This window comes from Trachurus trachurus (assembly GCF_905171665.1).
Source record: "Trachurus trachurus genome assembly, chromosome: 24".
In the NCBI taxonomy this organism is placed as follows: domain Eukaryota; kingdom Metazoa; phylum Chordata; class Actinopteri; order Carangiformes; family Carangidae; genus Trachurus; species Trachurus trachurus.
Window position 1 is genome coordinate 18,775,302 of NC_139910.1, and position 15,389 is coordinate 18,790,690.

The following is a 15,389-nucleotide window of genomic DNA, read 5'->3' on the forward strand; positions in this document are numbered from 1 at the left end:
CTGAGGAGCCGAGAGACACAGACACAGGGTGGGACCCTGCTGTGGTGGACTGAGGACTGAAGATTTTGCAAACTTTGCTCAAGTTCTCCTCAGCAGCGGTGATGTGCCCCAAGGAAGCTGAAGACGCAACCGCAAACTGAAACTACAAAAACCTAATTTCATAAGGAAGGATGGCTGGGATCATGAATGAAGGAAAAGACTGTTAGCTGCAATAGAACCTGTTACGAACCCTGTCTTCAAGACAAGTATGTGCAATAACATGGACTGTGGCCAGTGTAGTATCTGTAACAGCAGATTTGACTGTACCTCATAATATTATGGTCAGGGAGCCGAAAATGGCAAAAGAGATCGAGTTAGACTCTTTGAATCTTTCAACATGCTGTTGTTGTTTACTTACAGGGAACATTTTTAATCAGGTTTAGAACATATAAATATATATACAACAAGTCTGGTTGTGTGAAGTTGTTTTTGAAAAGAGGCAGACAAGACAAAAAAACAAAACAATAAGTTATACAGATTTACAACAGAGTGGACCTTCATCTGCAGATGCTGAGCCTGGGTGCGTCACGTGTGAGTCTCGCCTTGGTGACGTCCAGTTGATGATATTCATCAATCAGTGAGCTGAGGGAGGCGACGGCCTCCGAGAAGCAGCTCTGCTCCATCCCCTCCACATGCAGGAAGTGGTGTAGGTGAGCCTTCACGAAAAAACAAAGAAGAATTTATAATCACACAGTTGGAAATCAGATGGCGGTATCTTAAAGCTTTTAAGATGTGATTATGTCTATTGTAGTGGCAGTAGCTACAGTGCGAATTTCAATATGTGTTTTTACACTATAATTTTGAAAACTCCCTCTTTCTGACATTAGGACTTTTGAAATGAAAGTACTGAAGGCTAAGAAAAGATGTAACTGGAAATGATACAGCACATGTGACGGGAGGACAGGAGTATCAAGAGTATCATCCTCTTAGTTTAGCAAAACTAAAGAAAAAAAACTGCTTCAATCACAAATCTATTATCTGGTTCCAGCAACTTAAATATAAAGATGTCAGATCTGATGGTTAAAAATAATAATTGCTATTTGCAACCATATGGCAAATATTCATCATCATCAAGTTATAAGACAGCTGCAGTACGTCTTCAGTCCGATCACATGTCAAAACAGAGACAGGGCTCAAGACTGAGACAGAAAACGGTCACATATATTCTGAGTGAAGTTACACATGTTCACTCATGTGTGAGTACATGTTCATTATTCTTAAGGCGGTTGTGGGTTAGGGTCTGACCAGCTGTGCTACATATGGCCTAAAAACATGGAGTTGCACCTTCTTCCTGTAAAGCTTGGTGAAACGCTCTCTCAGCTCCATGAATGTGGGCTTCACACAGGTGTTGTTGGCCAGGGCCAGCAAGGAGTGGGAGTGACCAACTGGAGGCACTGAACACAGGCCCGTCTTCCAGCCCTCCTGGTTCCACGAGACGAAGGGCAGCGACGGCCTCAGTCTGGAACAGGAGACAAGGGAAGTACAGAGGGTGAAGAAGCTCAGACACGCTACATTTCAGTGATGGGCAAATGTGATCGAGTTATGGTTAAATCAGCTTAACTGCAACTATTGGTTGTTTCATCATTGGTTCATCTGTTGATTATTTCTTAAATCAAATAAAGAATAACTAGGTAAATTGAATATAAATAAATAGTGAAAAGGGGCAATCACAGATTAACAAATTGAGCTCAAAGTGAGTTCTTCTCTTGTGTCCAACTGACTCTGCAAACTTGAGTTTCTAGTGACATGACAGAGAAATCATAAAAGACAGAAAAGCAGAAAATCAAACTTGGTACCACTGATGATGTTTGGCAGTATCGTGTGTCAACAAGCTCTCTGGCACACAGAATTAACACCATACACGGTTGGGTTATTTTCTGTTTTGTGAAAAAGGAGCAACACGACCAAGGGTATAAGATGTTCAAAACACATGTCCAGTGATTGAAAGTGTTGTTGTGATTGTGATTTCCCTCCCTTCCTCCCTCCCTCCTCTTCTAAACCATGGTCACGCATAAATATGTGCTCTCTCATACCAGCTTCTGTTTCAGTTTCTCTTGACAACATGCCACAGGAAAACAAGGTCTGCAGGAGGAGCTGAGGAGAGATGGCTGCTGAATGAACTAGTCATGAATCACTGCTGCCACAGCTGAATGGGGGTACTATCTGAGAGACTGTGGGTGCCCTACTGGTTTTCGTTGTCTCTTTCAGTAAGGAGGAGGCCGAGTGGGAGGACGGTGCTCTGACCTTTCGATGTTCCTGCGCAGGTCAGACACTTGAACGTTGCCCCTGACCATGAGGGCACAGGCCAGGTAGAGGCTGCGCTTCGGGTCGGCTCGGATCAGCTGGTGGTCTTTACTGAAGGCGTCACTGAACATCTGATCCAGTCTAGAAGGTACAGTGAGAAGAGGAGTTAAAAATATTATATACAGTGTTAAAGAACTCTTTTCAGCTATTACATTTAAACTGACGGATGATCACCTCCTGGGCACACTGTCTCTATTTACTGGCTGCAATAAGTGAAATGGTTTGCAGAGATTTGAGGTACACTTTGGTTCGACTGGCAGCCAAGTGGTGCAATGTTTGAGAAAGCAACATTTTTTAACCTTATACTGTATTTATTCAGGGTGGTTCTGCTGAGAAGGCAAGATATTTTTAAGCAACACCCTGCTCTGCATTCATACAGTCACATACATTCAGCTCTTGGGGGTTGCCGAGCACAGCCACCGCTCTTTTTGACCAATGAGGTGCCGGACTGGAGCAGATTTAGGTCTCCATGGCCCACACAAGGCCACTTTCATGGCAGTTGTTGTTGAGGAGGAGGAGGAGGAGGAGGAGGAGGCTGGCTGGTGGTTGGGGGGCTGGGTCAGATGGTGTTTTTCCTGTCACAGGCCTGCAGCACTAAACTTGAAACCACCACTGCTTCGGTTGAGAAAGTGAAAGCTGGGTTTGTGGTGTGTTGCGAGTCTTATGCCTCCTGATTAAAAACATTTGATGAAAATATAAAATAACATCCTTGTAGTTAACAAAAGAAAAGTGGAACAAAATGGAGCATCCAGGAAAGACAGTGTTAAGAGCACAGTGATAATTTGGCACCTTCAGTGGGGTGATATTATGAGGTTGTGATCTATTTAATTTAGTATTCAAGTATGAAGAGGTCAGTTTTATTATCTCATGTCATTTAATATATTTGATTATATATTATTATTTAAAAAAAACACTACAGCACCTACTTATTATACTATGATATTAACCATATGAAGCAGCCTTGTATATTATATTTAGTCTTTGTTCCATGTGACCAGTTCTCAGGGTTCCTACACATTTGAAATTTTAAAATTCCATACTTTTTCCAGACCCTAATTTCCAGACTTCTCAGTAAAAAATTCAAATAATTTGTGACATTCGAGTAAATAGATGTGTATCATTTGAATAAACCATGGAATTAATCATTTGTTTTCATTATTCTGAATTTGTATGCCATTATGTCACCAAATAATTTCCAGGAGATTGTAGGTACAATTGGGCATACAATATAATTAACCCAAATAACGTCAGATAAAACCAAACCCAGATAAGAAATATATTTCCATACAATAGTTTCCATTTTCCACACTTTTCCAGACCTGGAAATGTATAAAATCAAATTCTATACATTTCCATACTTTCCATACTTGCGTAGAAACCCTGAGTTCTGTTTCCTTACGTTTCAAAACGACAGTTCAAATAACAGTGAACTTTTCAGTAAACTCATCACTGCAGGGCTTCCGTCATCACTACACTCAAGTGTGAACGGATGGTGGTGTTCATGTGAGCTTGAGGCTAATACCCGGAGCTCTGCGGGGGTCGAAACAAACTGTGAGGTAAAAAATAGCAGTAGCTGTGACGGCCATACAGCAGACCTTCTGGTGTGGAGGCTGACATCTGTCAGTGTGTAGAGAGGAGTGAGGCTGGGCACCAGGTAGTGCAGACGGGGGAACGGCACCAGGTTCATGGCAATCTCATTCAGATCCATGTTGAGAGAGCCCTCAAAACGCGCCGAGCTGTGACAGAGGAGAAGGAACGCAGAAAACTAAAGGTGACACCTCAGCAACTCTGACACACACAGATAATCTAATTGATAAGGCAAAAGTAAAGTAAATATACAAGCTTTCTGTTTACATTAACTGTTTCTCACCAAAACACATGATATGTATCCTTGTAAAACACATTCCCCTCATCATAAAAAACGTGTAGAGCGATAGAACTTGTATTTGTCCACACACAGTGACATTGTGGCCACAAACTCTACAAAGTGTCTTTCCAACAATTGACAGGATTCCCATTCCTCCTCCTGGTTTCCTGCCTTCATCACTCAGACTAGTTTGAGGTTAAAATAAAAATTAAAAAATATCATAATATTAAAAACCTGAAACATCACCAATAGATACTAATAGATAAATAAATGCTTTAGAGTTCTCATTGAACGTTGTGTTGCTGCCACCAGATCTCTACCAAACTGAATCTAATGGGAGATTTGGAATTCAGCTGTGAGATTATCTCCACCTTCATCAAACTGTAAAACGCTACACCTGTCATAAATATTTCTTTCATTAAAGCAGAAGTAAGCGATATTTTTGTGTTAATATAAGTCTTAAATAGTTATATCTTCCGACAGCAATCACTTACATAGAGTGTTTGGACCGAAACACGGGTCTGTCAGTCACTCTGCTCTGCTCTGAGCCGAGGAGAAAACTTTTCTCATATCCTACAAGTTTTATCCAATGAGGAGAGAGAACGGCATGAAGGGCTGTGTGTGCAGCCAAGGGATGCGCGTGAATGTGGTGACGTAGGGACGAGGACCAATAGATCCATGACGAGGGCGGGGGCTGCTAACTCCATCGGCTGACAAGACGTTATGGTGCGTTCAAGGCAACCCGTAACTCGTGTTTTTCCGACCTGTGAAGTCGTACCAGTTCGATCTGGTACGAGTTCACGGGTCGGAAGTTACGAGTGGCCGTTATAGTGACTTTCACAGGTAAAACAGTTCGGAAAAACACGAGTGGGTTGTCTGGAACGCTACAAAGTTGTAAGTCGTGACTTGAAGCTGTAATTTACGGTTTCAAAAGCCTGCCTGGAACGCAGCAGTAGCCAAAACGACCGGATCGCTTACTTCTGCTTTAACAGACATCACAGACCTTGACAAGCAGAAAAAAAAAGTTGCTCTATAGGCCGGTGGATGTCAGCTTTCTAAGACGCTTGATGTTGACTTTTTTCTTCATTTGTCACGTACCTGATTTAACTAGAGACGGGGAGATTTTAACTTCACCACTGCCTCTATTTACACCATTTACTGATCTTGTATGCAGGGTTCGTTCTTTTGGTTTTATTGTGATTTTGCAAGAAAAAAAAAGAATAGAAATAGAATTAACATTGTTTATTTTGTCATAAAGACAGCCTGAACATAACATATAAGCAGTATGTAAACATTATGATATGAAAACACACACACACACACAGTGATACTATACCTGGTAATGTTGAGCAACAGGTTAGCCACAATGTTATTCATGGCATCAAAGGGCTTCTCAGCTCCACAGACGCCGCCCTGTCCAGAGATGACAGTGCTGTCTCTCCTGATCACCTGCCCCAGCTTTCCTCCATGAGACATATGTTGAATCTTGCTCACAATGTCGAGCAGTGACTACAGGAGGAGACATGAGGGGGTGCAAAGAGTTGTTACACGTTGATGGTTTACATGTGTGCACATCGGGGTGGGAGCATGAATCACAAATAACTACACAGACCTGGTTTTCCACAGGTAAGACGCAGTCAGCGTGCTCCGTCAGCTCTCTCATGGCCAGGACGCTGTTGTAAGGAGAGGTGATGACATCGTCCTCGGCCGATGGATATATGGAGGTGACGATTCGACACACATCGGGGAACTCCTCCTCCAGCAGGCTCAGCACTCTGGTTCCCAGCCCCGAACCAGTACCTCAAATTCATTCAGAACATTTACCACTAAAGTAAGATGCTTTCAGCAGTGACCTGATTTATTTCACATCGAAACCCGTTCCCACAACCACGGTCACGGATTAGAGAAACCTGATTCTTGAGCTATGTGTACAGGTAACCCGAGAGCTTTTTATGTGTGCATGTACATGGGAAAGATGGGAAATTATAGCTGTGACAACAGTGAAGGGAGGAAAAGTTCAACTTTAAGAAGTGACACACTGCATTGGATCTTTTTTTAACATGTTTTAACTTTAAATCAGACCAAAGCAAGAAACTAATGGGCCACAATAAATGTGGACATACTGATTTCCCTATTTCAGCTATGGAATAATTGAATGTAGAGTAAGAACCTGTGTCTTACATCACTAATACTATATTCAAAAACTAGATCTAGAGGTTCAGTGTCTAAATTCCACTGAAGCATTAGCATCCTTCCCTAAAATGAATGGATAGAGGTTAGACTCCAGTGAGGGAACTTTCATGCAAACATTTTGGTCCAACAGTGTTGTGCCTTACCTCCTCCCATAGAGTGAATGAGAAAAAAGCACTGCAGGCAGTCACAGTGCTCTGCTGCCCTCCTAAGTTTCTCCACTATCTGCTCCCGGTAGACTGAGCCGTACGTCATGTGTCCCACCGCCCTGTTGAAGAAACAGAGTGTCAAAGCACGTTGCTGCAATGCTCATGTATTAAACAACACAGTGGTCTTCGAGCTAGAACAGGGCTTAGGGTATGTTACTGTTCATATGTGAAGAGAAATATTACATATAAATGTAGTTATTAATTCAAGTGGTGGGTCAAATGCAATCTGAATGTAGAGAATCCTCATAAATAAAGACTCAACATGTGAGAAAGAGTTTCAACATGAAGACTTAAGAGGCTCAGGTTTAAAAGTTGTTAAGATTTTAAAGTTGCAAAAATTGTTAATGAAAAATGGAGACTAAAAATCTTTTTTATTTTTATTTTTTGGAGTTGATGTGTGGTTTGCTTGGGTGTGCACATGCTCAGCTTTAGCTGATTGAAGGACTTGCACTTGCAAACAAAGCTGGTGGCAGCACAGACAGAGTAATGTATGAATTTCAAAAATGTTTAATAAACTTTAGAACAAAAGGATGGAGGGAATATCTGTTCCAGCTCTTTCAAGAAACACTGACCTTTTCCTTAAATAACAATATATGAGCCTGAGAAAAGGAAAATTGGATAAAGACACCCAATTGCTGAGGCTGCTATACCACGACCACTGCGCCTTTGTTTTTCTGTTTTATTCTTGTAATTTTGAAAATCTTAACATGTGGTGGCCGTCAGAAGGAGCAAACATGTCCCTTTCCCTGACCACCACATCATAGCAATCCTCTGTGATGCAACTGCACGTGTAAATGATTTTAAAAAACACACATGTTTAAAATGATGGTATGGAGCAGTTGCGCTGGGCCACGTGAGGTTGTGGAGCGACGTCCTGCAGCTAGACCGTCTCTCACCAGTTGTTGCCTGAACCCGACACGTCCGTGAGGAGCTGAGCGCTGTCGAACACTTCGCGTAACGGGCCCTGCAGGATCTCGTTGACCACGCCCTCCTCCATGTCCACCAGCACCGCCTGTGGATTCAAATGAGTTGAAGGCCGGCACATGTACTTCATCACCAAACGCTCAGCACATGCCTGTGACCGCCCTCGACATTCCACTACTCCTCTTTGTAACCTTAACCAATGGATGCCAGAGCATTAATTACACAAACCCAGATCCTGAACTTGACCCTGACTCTAAAATAAGCTGGCAAGTTGCAACCATGTAAAAATGCATAGTTTGTGTTTTCTGGTTATCAGCAGAACTTACTCTGGCCTTCAGATGTTGGATCCTCCCTCCCACACCGCAGGCTCGCCCGTCACCTTTCCTGGAAAAGCACAACAGATATTAAAAGGTCCACTTTTGCACAACATATCTCAACCCATGCAGCATTTATTGGATCAGAAACTGTTGTGATTACCTTGAGTCCACATTCCGGAAAAAGCTACCGAGAGCCTCATCATACAATCCTTTCTGTGGAAGAAAAATAGGATGTTAGGAAAGCCTGTCTTGTGCTGGGTGACTGTTTTTATAAGATGAGATGGGGCAAAGGGTAATACAGGTTTGTTACAACATGGGTTTTATATAGGCTACATAGTTGTGGTCATCCTTCCAACCCATCATATTTTGCGGTCGGAATGTGTTTATGTTCCCACTCAACCATCATTTTGTACAAATGTATTATTATGAATTTAATAAAAATGACTAGCAACAGGAACACAGGCAAAAAGCAGAAAAGTAGGACACATGCTGTAGTAAACTAGACTTTTTCAAGGTTTAAACAGATTTTTAAACAAGAAATTGTCAATGAACAATTGTTTGTATTTTATTGCATAATTACTTGAGACCCACAGTTAGATCTTCAAATTGTGTTTTCATTGGAAAACACAAATATATTTAACTCACAATAATATCTTTTAACTCACAGCTAATTGAGAAGCTGGAGCAAACAAAAGTAAATACCTAATCCCCCCCAAATCCCCATATAATAATTTTTAAAAGGTTGATGAGTCATTCAGTGACATTCTTTCATCCTTTTATTTTCACAAGGTGAAAAATCAGCAGTGGGTGAGATTCCAGTTGATTGTGATATAATAAATATTTCAGATATCACATTGTGGTCTGAGAGAGAGTCTGGAACCATGTTCCCTTTCAAGTGACTGCAAGAAGTGGTCTCAGATTTTTGGACCCTTTGGTATGTGTGAAAGAGGTAAAAAATTGTGATTTAAAACTGAAAGACTTGTTTTTAAAAGACTACACTACAAAACTTACCGCAGCTCAACTTCACACAAAGTGCCATGAACAGAAAATACTTGAATGAATATTTACTATGACAACCAATCTCTGCCCTTAAATATGATATAAATTATAATTATATATATTTTTATAAACAGAACCAGTTCTATTCAGTGCACTGGCACAGTTTATCCATGGATTAGCCTGTCTCACAGTTTTCTGTCTCTTTATGTTTTTTCTCCTCATGTGTCTCCCTGAGTTCAGATCTGGGCTCTGTGGGGCAGACCATCTGTTACAGGCCATTACTTGTTCATCTCTGAATATCATTTTTATGACTCCGGCCATATGTTTAAGGTTTGAGTGACGCCTATGAATTATTTTTTGTACTGATCATATACTGTATGCCGATTGCATGGTTAAAGGACACCTAAAAGTGCTTCAAACTTTTGCTTTTTCATTTTTCGAATGAACTATTGCAGTTTATAAATGAGTACCATAATTTAATAATGTATGTACTGTATGTGAGGGGAAAATATGAGTGAGGACAGCTGAAGACAGGGGCTAGTGTGTACTGGTAAGCAATAACTGTCAATAATATGTCCTGCTACTAGTTGATAGCACGAACCAGAAAAGCCCATCAGTAAGTGAAAACATTAATATTTATGTCACTTCTGTGCAATGGTCTGTTATTGACAAGCTATCACCAGTCTGATCAAATACAACAACACGGGCAGGTGTAATGTGTTTAAAAGGTGTACCCGTCCACCTTGTTAAGTAAAGTGCTGTCACTGCATGGTGACTGGATGAACACTTACTTTATTAACATGTGCATGTTCTCGCAAAGCCAGATCCCAGAACCTGCAGCCGACCTGGTTGCCACACTGTCCGACTGGAGGACACGAGAGGAAAGTTTAGTTAACGCCCAGAAAGCAAATATTCTGCGAGTTTAACGATCCATGTAGGCTAAACAATCTCAACAAACACATGAGCCACAGGTTACTGTTCACTTTCTGGCTGAAGCAGCTACACGACAAACTGTCAACTAACGAAGCTAACTGAGCAACTGTACTCACCCTGGACAACAACTGACTGTGTCATGGCGGCAGTGACACAAAGACGCTTCCGTCGTACCGACCTAAATCATACTTGATGTTCAAATTTGTCCTCAACTGTCCATTACAGTGAATTTTCGATAAGCATTTTTGAAAAGCTTCTGCAGACCCGCGCTTCAGCTGTGTTTGGTCGAGTGCTGATGACGTTTCCCTTGGAAACGGCGTCAAGTTACGTCATGTAGTCGGTTTCATCCAAATCCAATCAGAGATTGACAAAACTTTTAATGTATAATTTCTCTATCATATCGTTTATTTTCTATTATTTAGATTCATGTATTCAAGTTTACTACGATTTTTATTTGATTTATTTATGTCTTTTTACTTTTCAGACAAATAGTCACAGAGTGGGAGGAGATCTTGTAGAAAGGGAGCCATTCACTGACAAAGGAGTCACAGATTTTTATAGACTTTGATACAGTTTTATAAGTATGGTTAAAGTTTAACCTATAAGATAACAGCAACTATTGAGCATGTCAATTTTTGAATTAACGATAGGCCTAATTGACACTCACTGATTATCTACTATCTACCCAAGACATGGAATCCTGACTTTGTCATGACAAAACTGGAAAAAGCAAGTTGATATTCTCACTCATCCTCCAGTCTTTGGCTCAGAAAATCCACTTCATACGCCGTAGAGGGCAGTGTTTCCATATTTGTCTTGAGTGGCAGTAAATTTACAACAGGAATACAATGAACCACTTAACTTTTTCCAAGTAAGCTGTTACCCATCAGTACAGTACTAGGGGTGTAACGGTACACAAAAGTCACGGTTCGGTACGTACCTCGGTTCAGGGGTCACGGTTCGGTACGGTTTCGGTATAACAGACACTAATTGAATGTAAAACTAAAATCTGTCTTGTGTTATAAAAGTTAAAAGAAAAAAGAATACAAAATAAAACAAGTGTATTAGGAGTGTTATAATGCCATTCATTAATTCTAGAGGAAAAAAAACATACACTTGACAACTGGCAACTATTATTCGAATTATTAAATTATTATTATTAAAAAAATATTATTAACTCATTGGCTGCCAGCCATTTTCAGAGCAGAGAGCCCCATACTGCCAGCCATTTTAGAGCATTTTGAACGATCTTATAAGACCCACAGAATATTGTGTTCTATGACCTATATAAACACCGAAACTACCAAGAGAAAAGTAGACTCTCTTTGTTCAATAGGAGAAAAAAAAGTTTGTTTCTACCTTTTTCCGTTCTTTTGTAAACAGCAGTAGAACATAGGCTGGTTTCGCCAAAAACAGCAGTTTTTGACCAAAACACTGAGAAAACGAGCTTTTTGTGGAAAGAAACATGTCAAGCAGAACAGTGACTTTGACGTTGATATTTTTTGCTTTAGTGACACCTCACACATCTGAACAGTGTTTTCCTTCTATAAAACAACAAAAACAACACTGAGAAAGGACTTTTGATGGCAAAATAATAATTTATTTACAAATATCAGTAAAAATGCATTAACTTTTTTGTACGTTTGTAGCTGTCACATGACCTCTGCCCCATGGTCGACCACTGCTCGATCCACCACCTGTAAATTATAGAAATATATAGAATTACCATAAAAATACATCTCTTAGATGTAGTCAAGTGTGATGTGGAGTTTTTTTTTTTTTTTTTTAACCTTTCCGATCAAAGCGATCCGCCCTTCTCTAAGCAGTAAAAGTTAGCTCGCTAGCAAGTTAGTTTATTTTATTATTTTTACCATTGATGTATTATATTATTACCTTCATGTCTATCTGGAGCGTGGGGACGGGTCTCTGCTGCTCCTGGTTGATCCGGACGGAATCGCTCGGGTCACGTCCACCGAGCCGTCAGTTGAGCTGGGCTCTGGTCTGTGGTGACGCCAAAGATATTCAATAAATGGAAAGATACTCCATGAGCGGCTGCTCCAATGATATGAAATGGTATACACTTCCTGTCTCTCTAAGTGGGCGTGGCCAACCGTCACCCCACCTCGTCTGTGATCGTGTGTGTGGATTTATACAATTTGTAGGTAGATGAAAGTGAGATATTTATATTTTCTTATGATAACATTAAATATTTACACTACTAACAGTCATATTTAGCATGACAAAAATAATTTAAATCATTTTCACGGGAGTTCGCGGCCGTTTGTTTGACGTTGCCTAGGAGATCTGTGCCAAATCTCGCGAGAGTGTGTCGTAGAGACAGAGACAGGTCTTGAACAAAGTGGATTTTCTCCGGATCTCTCCGTCTGAAAATTACCATTTTGGTGTCAAACTGTTCAGAAGAGATGTGGCTTATGAAAAATGAGTCCAAATTTTGCTTCAGTGACCGTGGGGAGAAAGGCCCGACCATAATCGGTGTTCACATTAAATTGTCCCATAGGAATCAATACACTCCAAGCTGCCTCTGGTCTCTCTAAAGGGGCGTGGCCGTGCAGAAGCCCACGTGACATGCATACAGGAAGCTGACTCTCATGAAGGCTGTGTCCGAAATCACCCCCTAACCACTATATAGTGCACTATATAGTGGTTAGGGGGTGATTTCGGACACAGCCTTGGTTTATAAACCGTCTTTGGTGACGCACCGTCAGCTGCTGCTCTCACCGGCCGCTCGGCCCGGCTTGATCGCCGGTGTCCAGCGTCGGTGTCGGTCGTCGGTGTCTTTTTCAATGATCTCCGTCATTTTCTCACGATCGCGACCCTCTTCCTCTCCGAACTACCGCGACACACACGGTACATAATGTGCCGACGTGCGGAACACATAGGCTCCGTGCATAAGTTTCTTTAGCATATCTCTTGTCATCTCGCTTCTTCTTCTCATACCGTAATACATGCTGATCTCTCATCCAAAGAGGGCACTGCTGCCCCCTACAGGCCGCTACACATCTTTACACTAGTTTACAAGCCTGATATTGATAGCTTTCATGTGACGTCACGGCCCGTATGGAACGCCCCCCTGGCGGTCAAAACAATCCACTTCCCCGCTGTCTGCGGATTAGGACAAGGCAGAAAAACACACACTGCTCCCTGCTGCTTCAAAAATACCGGTGTTATGGCCCAACTGGTGTCTGATTTAACTGGTTACCGAACCGAACAACAGCTGTGCTGCACTTCCGTCCGCAGATTTGTCACAAATTCACAAATAAAGCCGCAGTTCACATGTTACTGCAGCCAATATGCTTCTGTGAGTGAACCTGTTCAGGCAATCTACGGACAGTCAGCGCCACACTACTCTCACTCTGCACAACACTGCACACTATGACAAAGCCTGTCATGTTAAAGTTACCAACTAATGGAAAACACTCTGAAAATACAATAACAACATCGTCCTCGTCGCGGTCGGTCCCGACCCCCGTTACCGTGTCGCTGCCGCCGCGGTCGGTGCTGTTGCCGGTGTCCGGTGGCGGCGGTCCCGCCGGGTTACCATCGCCGCCGCCGCCGCCGGTCCCGCTGCTGTCGGACCGCCGTCATCGTTGCCGTCGGTAGCGGTGCGTAGCAAAGCTCCGGGGGGAGGGGGGGCAGCTGGTCACCGTGCAGCCCAGCTAAGGGCTCTGGTTTGTGGGTGAGAGGAGCAGGGAGCCTGGGCTCAGTGGGCTGGAGCTCAGACTGTGGAGCTCAGCGGAGCTGCGGTACCAGGACGGTGTTCCCACACAGGAAAGTTACAGGTACATTTCTACCACTTCAACGAGTTCAGAAACATTATTTTAAGATAAAAAAACTACAAAATGGGGCTTTTAATCAGACACCAGTTGAGCCATAACACCGGAGGTATTGGTTGCAAGCGGTGGAGGATGATGATTCTCCACCAGGTAAATGTAAACATCGCCCAACTCGAGCTTCGGCAGGGAACTGGTCATTTTAAACAGCTCGTATACAGCAGCTGGTGTTGAATATGGGCCACAAGTGCCCAAAACTTCAAAGTTGTTTTTATATCTTTCTTTCTCGGCTGCTGGCAGATGATTTAAGTCATTACTCGGTTGTTTGTCCATAGAAAGTCCATTGCGGGGCCACTTTGGAATGTTGCTTTTTGACCGCCAGGGCCCTGGGACGTGACGTCAGTGAAAGCTATCAATTGATGGACAAGCTCCGCCAGACCTTCCTCCAGCCCTTCCCGTTGAAAAACGCAATTGACGTCTATCGACGTCAATGGCAGTGAACGGTTGTAATTAGATTGACGTCTATAGACGTCAATGGCAGCCAATGAGTTAAAAAAACAAAACAATAAACTGACATCAATGTTGGTTTACACAGTTAAATTAGACTAGCAGTTACTTTGGTGATGTTTCTGGTCCTGCCTGTGTTCATAAAACATATTAGGCAGCTACACGCACATCCCCCAAAAAACTGAAGACTAGGTGCTGGACCACCAAGAAAGACACAGGTAAGGAAAAAAGGAGACCGCACACTAGTTAAAGCAGATATCAGTGGAATGTTTTTGTTAATATAAGTCCTAAATAGTCCTATTTTCCGTCAGCAATCACTTACATGAAGTATTTCAGCCTAAACACGAGTCTCTCCGTCACTCTGCTCTGCTGTAACCCGAGGAGAAAATTTTCCTTGTGGGATACAAGTGTTATCCAATGAGGAGAGAGAACGGCATGAAGGGCTGTGTGTGCAGCCAAGGGATGCGCGTGAATGTGGTGACGTAGCACGAGGACCAATTGATGCCTGACAAGGGCGGGGGCTGCTAACTCATGGTGCGTTCAAAGAAACTCGTACTTTGTGTTTTTCCTTCCTGTGAAGTCAAACCAGTTCGATCTGGTACGAGTTCACGGGTCGGAAGTTACGAGTGGCCGTTATAGGGAACTTTCACAGACAACAGGATGGTAAAAACACGAGCTACGGGTTACCTGGAACGCTACCAAGTCGTAGTTGTGACTTGAAGCTGTAACTTACGGTTTCAAAAGCCTGCCTTGAACGCAGCATTAGCCGAAACGGCCGTGAAGCTGATATCTGCTTTAAAAGCTCCCGTGACAGTTTAATGTCACTCACACGTTTCGGGCGTCAGCCCTTCATCAGACAAAATGTGTCTGATTATATAGGCTATAGTGTGCGGTCTCCTTTTCTCCTCACCTGTCTGTGTTCATGTCAAGAGGCTTAAAAGCTGCGGGATAAGTTGTTGCACACAACTAGTCTTTTTACTTGCACCAGTGATTGACATATCGGGTTGAACATGCGCTACGTGTTTGATGCGTTTCTAGCGACGCACCGCGCATCCGTGAAACATCGCCGACGGACTTTGTCCGGTGGACCAGTCGCGAGCATGGATGTATCATAGACTGTAAAAAGAATGGGGAAAAGGGATGTATTATGGTCGCGAGCCGCCGCCGCCGCTTGTTTCATTGAGAAGCCACAGAGACATAAATGAAGCAGACAGCTCTCCTCCTCTAACTTCACTCTCTCATCACTTCTCTTCTTCGTCTGCTATGACGGCTGCAGGCAGCTTCGAGGCTCATTACCGCCACCTGGATT

General features: G+C 42.6%; 1 protein-coding gene across 1 annotated transcript; it reads right to left on the reverse strand.

The window, feature by feature from the left end:
• Positions 1-391: 391 nt before the first annotated feature.
• tube1 (tubulin, epsilon 1) lies at positions 392-10,045 on the reverse strand. Its single transcript, XM_084000509.1, has 12 exons — positions 9,899-10,045; positions 9,641-9,714; positions 8,011-8,063; positions 7,860-7,917; positions 7,506-7,621; positions 6,547-6,668; positions 5,823-6,010; positions 5,547-5,719; positions 3,939-4,079; positions 2,284-2,424; positions 1,324-1,498; positions 392-695 (listed from the first exon to the last, which is right to left on the reverse strand). The coding sequence occupies exons 1-12, from the start codon at positions 9,921-9,923 to the stop codon at positions 537-539; spliced, it is 1,425 nt and encodes a 474-aa protein (XP_083856635.1). The 5' UTR covers positions 9,924-10,045; the 3' UTR covers positions 392-536.
• Positions 10,046-15,389: the final 5,344 nt, after the last annotated feature.

Coding starts and splice junctions, on each gene's coding strand:
- tube1 (XM_084000509.1), bottom strand. CDS start 9,923: ATGACACAGTCAGTTGTTGTCCAGG. Junction 9,715..9,898: donor ACAGTCAGTTGTTGTCCAGG/GTGAGTACAGTT, acceptor CGTGTCCTCCAG/TCGGACAGTGTGGCAACCAG. Junction 2,425..3,938: donor GTCAGCCTCCACACCAGAAG/GTCTGCTGTATG, acceptor TGTACCTTCTAG/ACTGGATCAGATGTTCAGTG.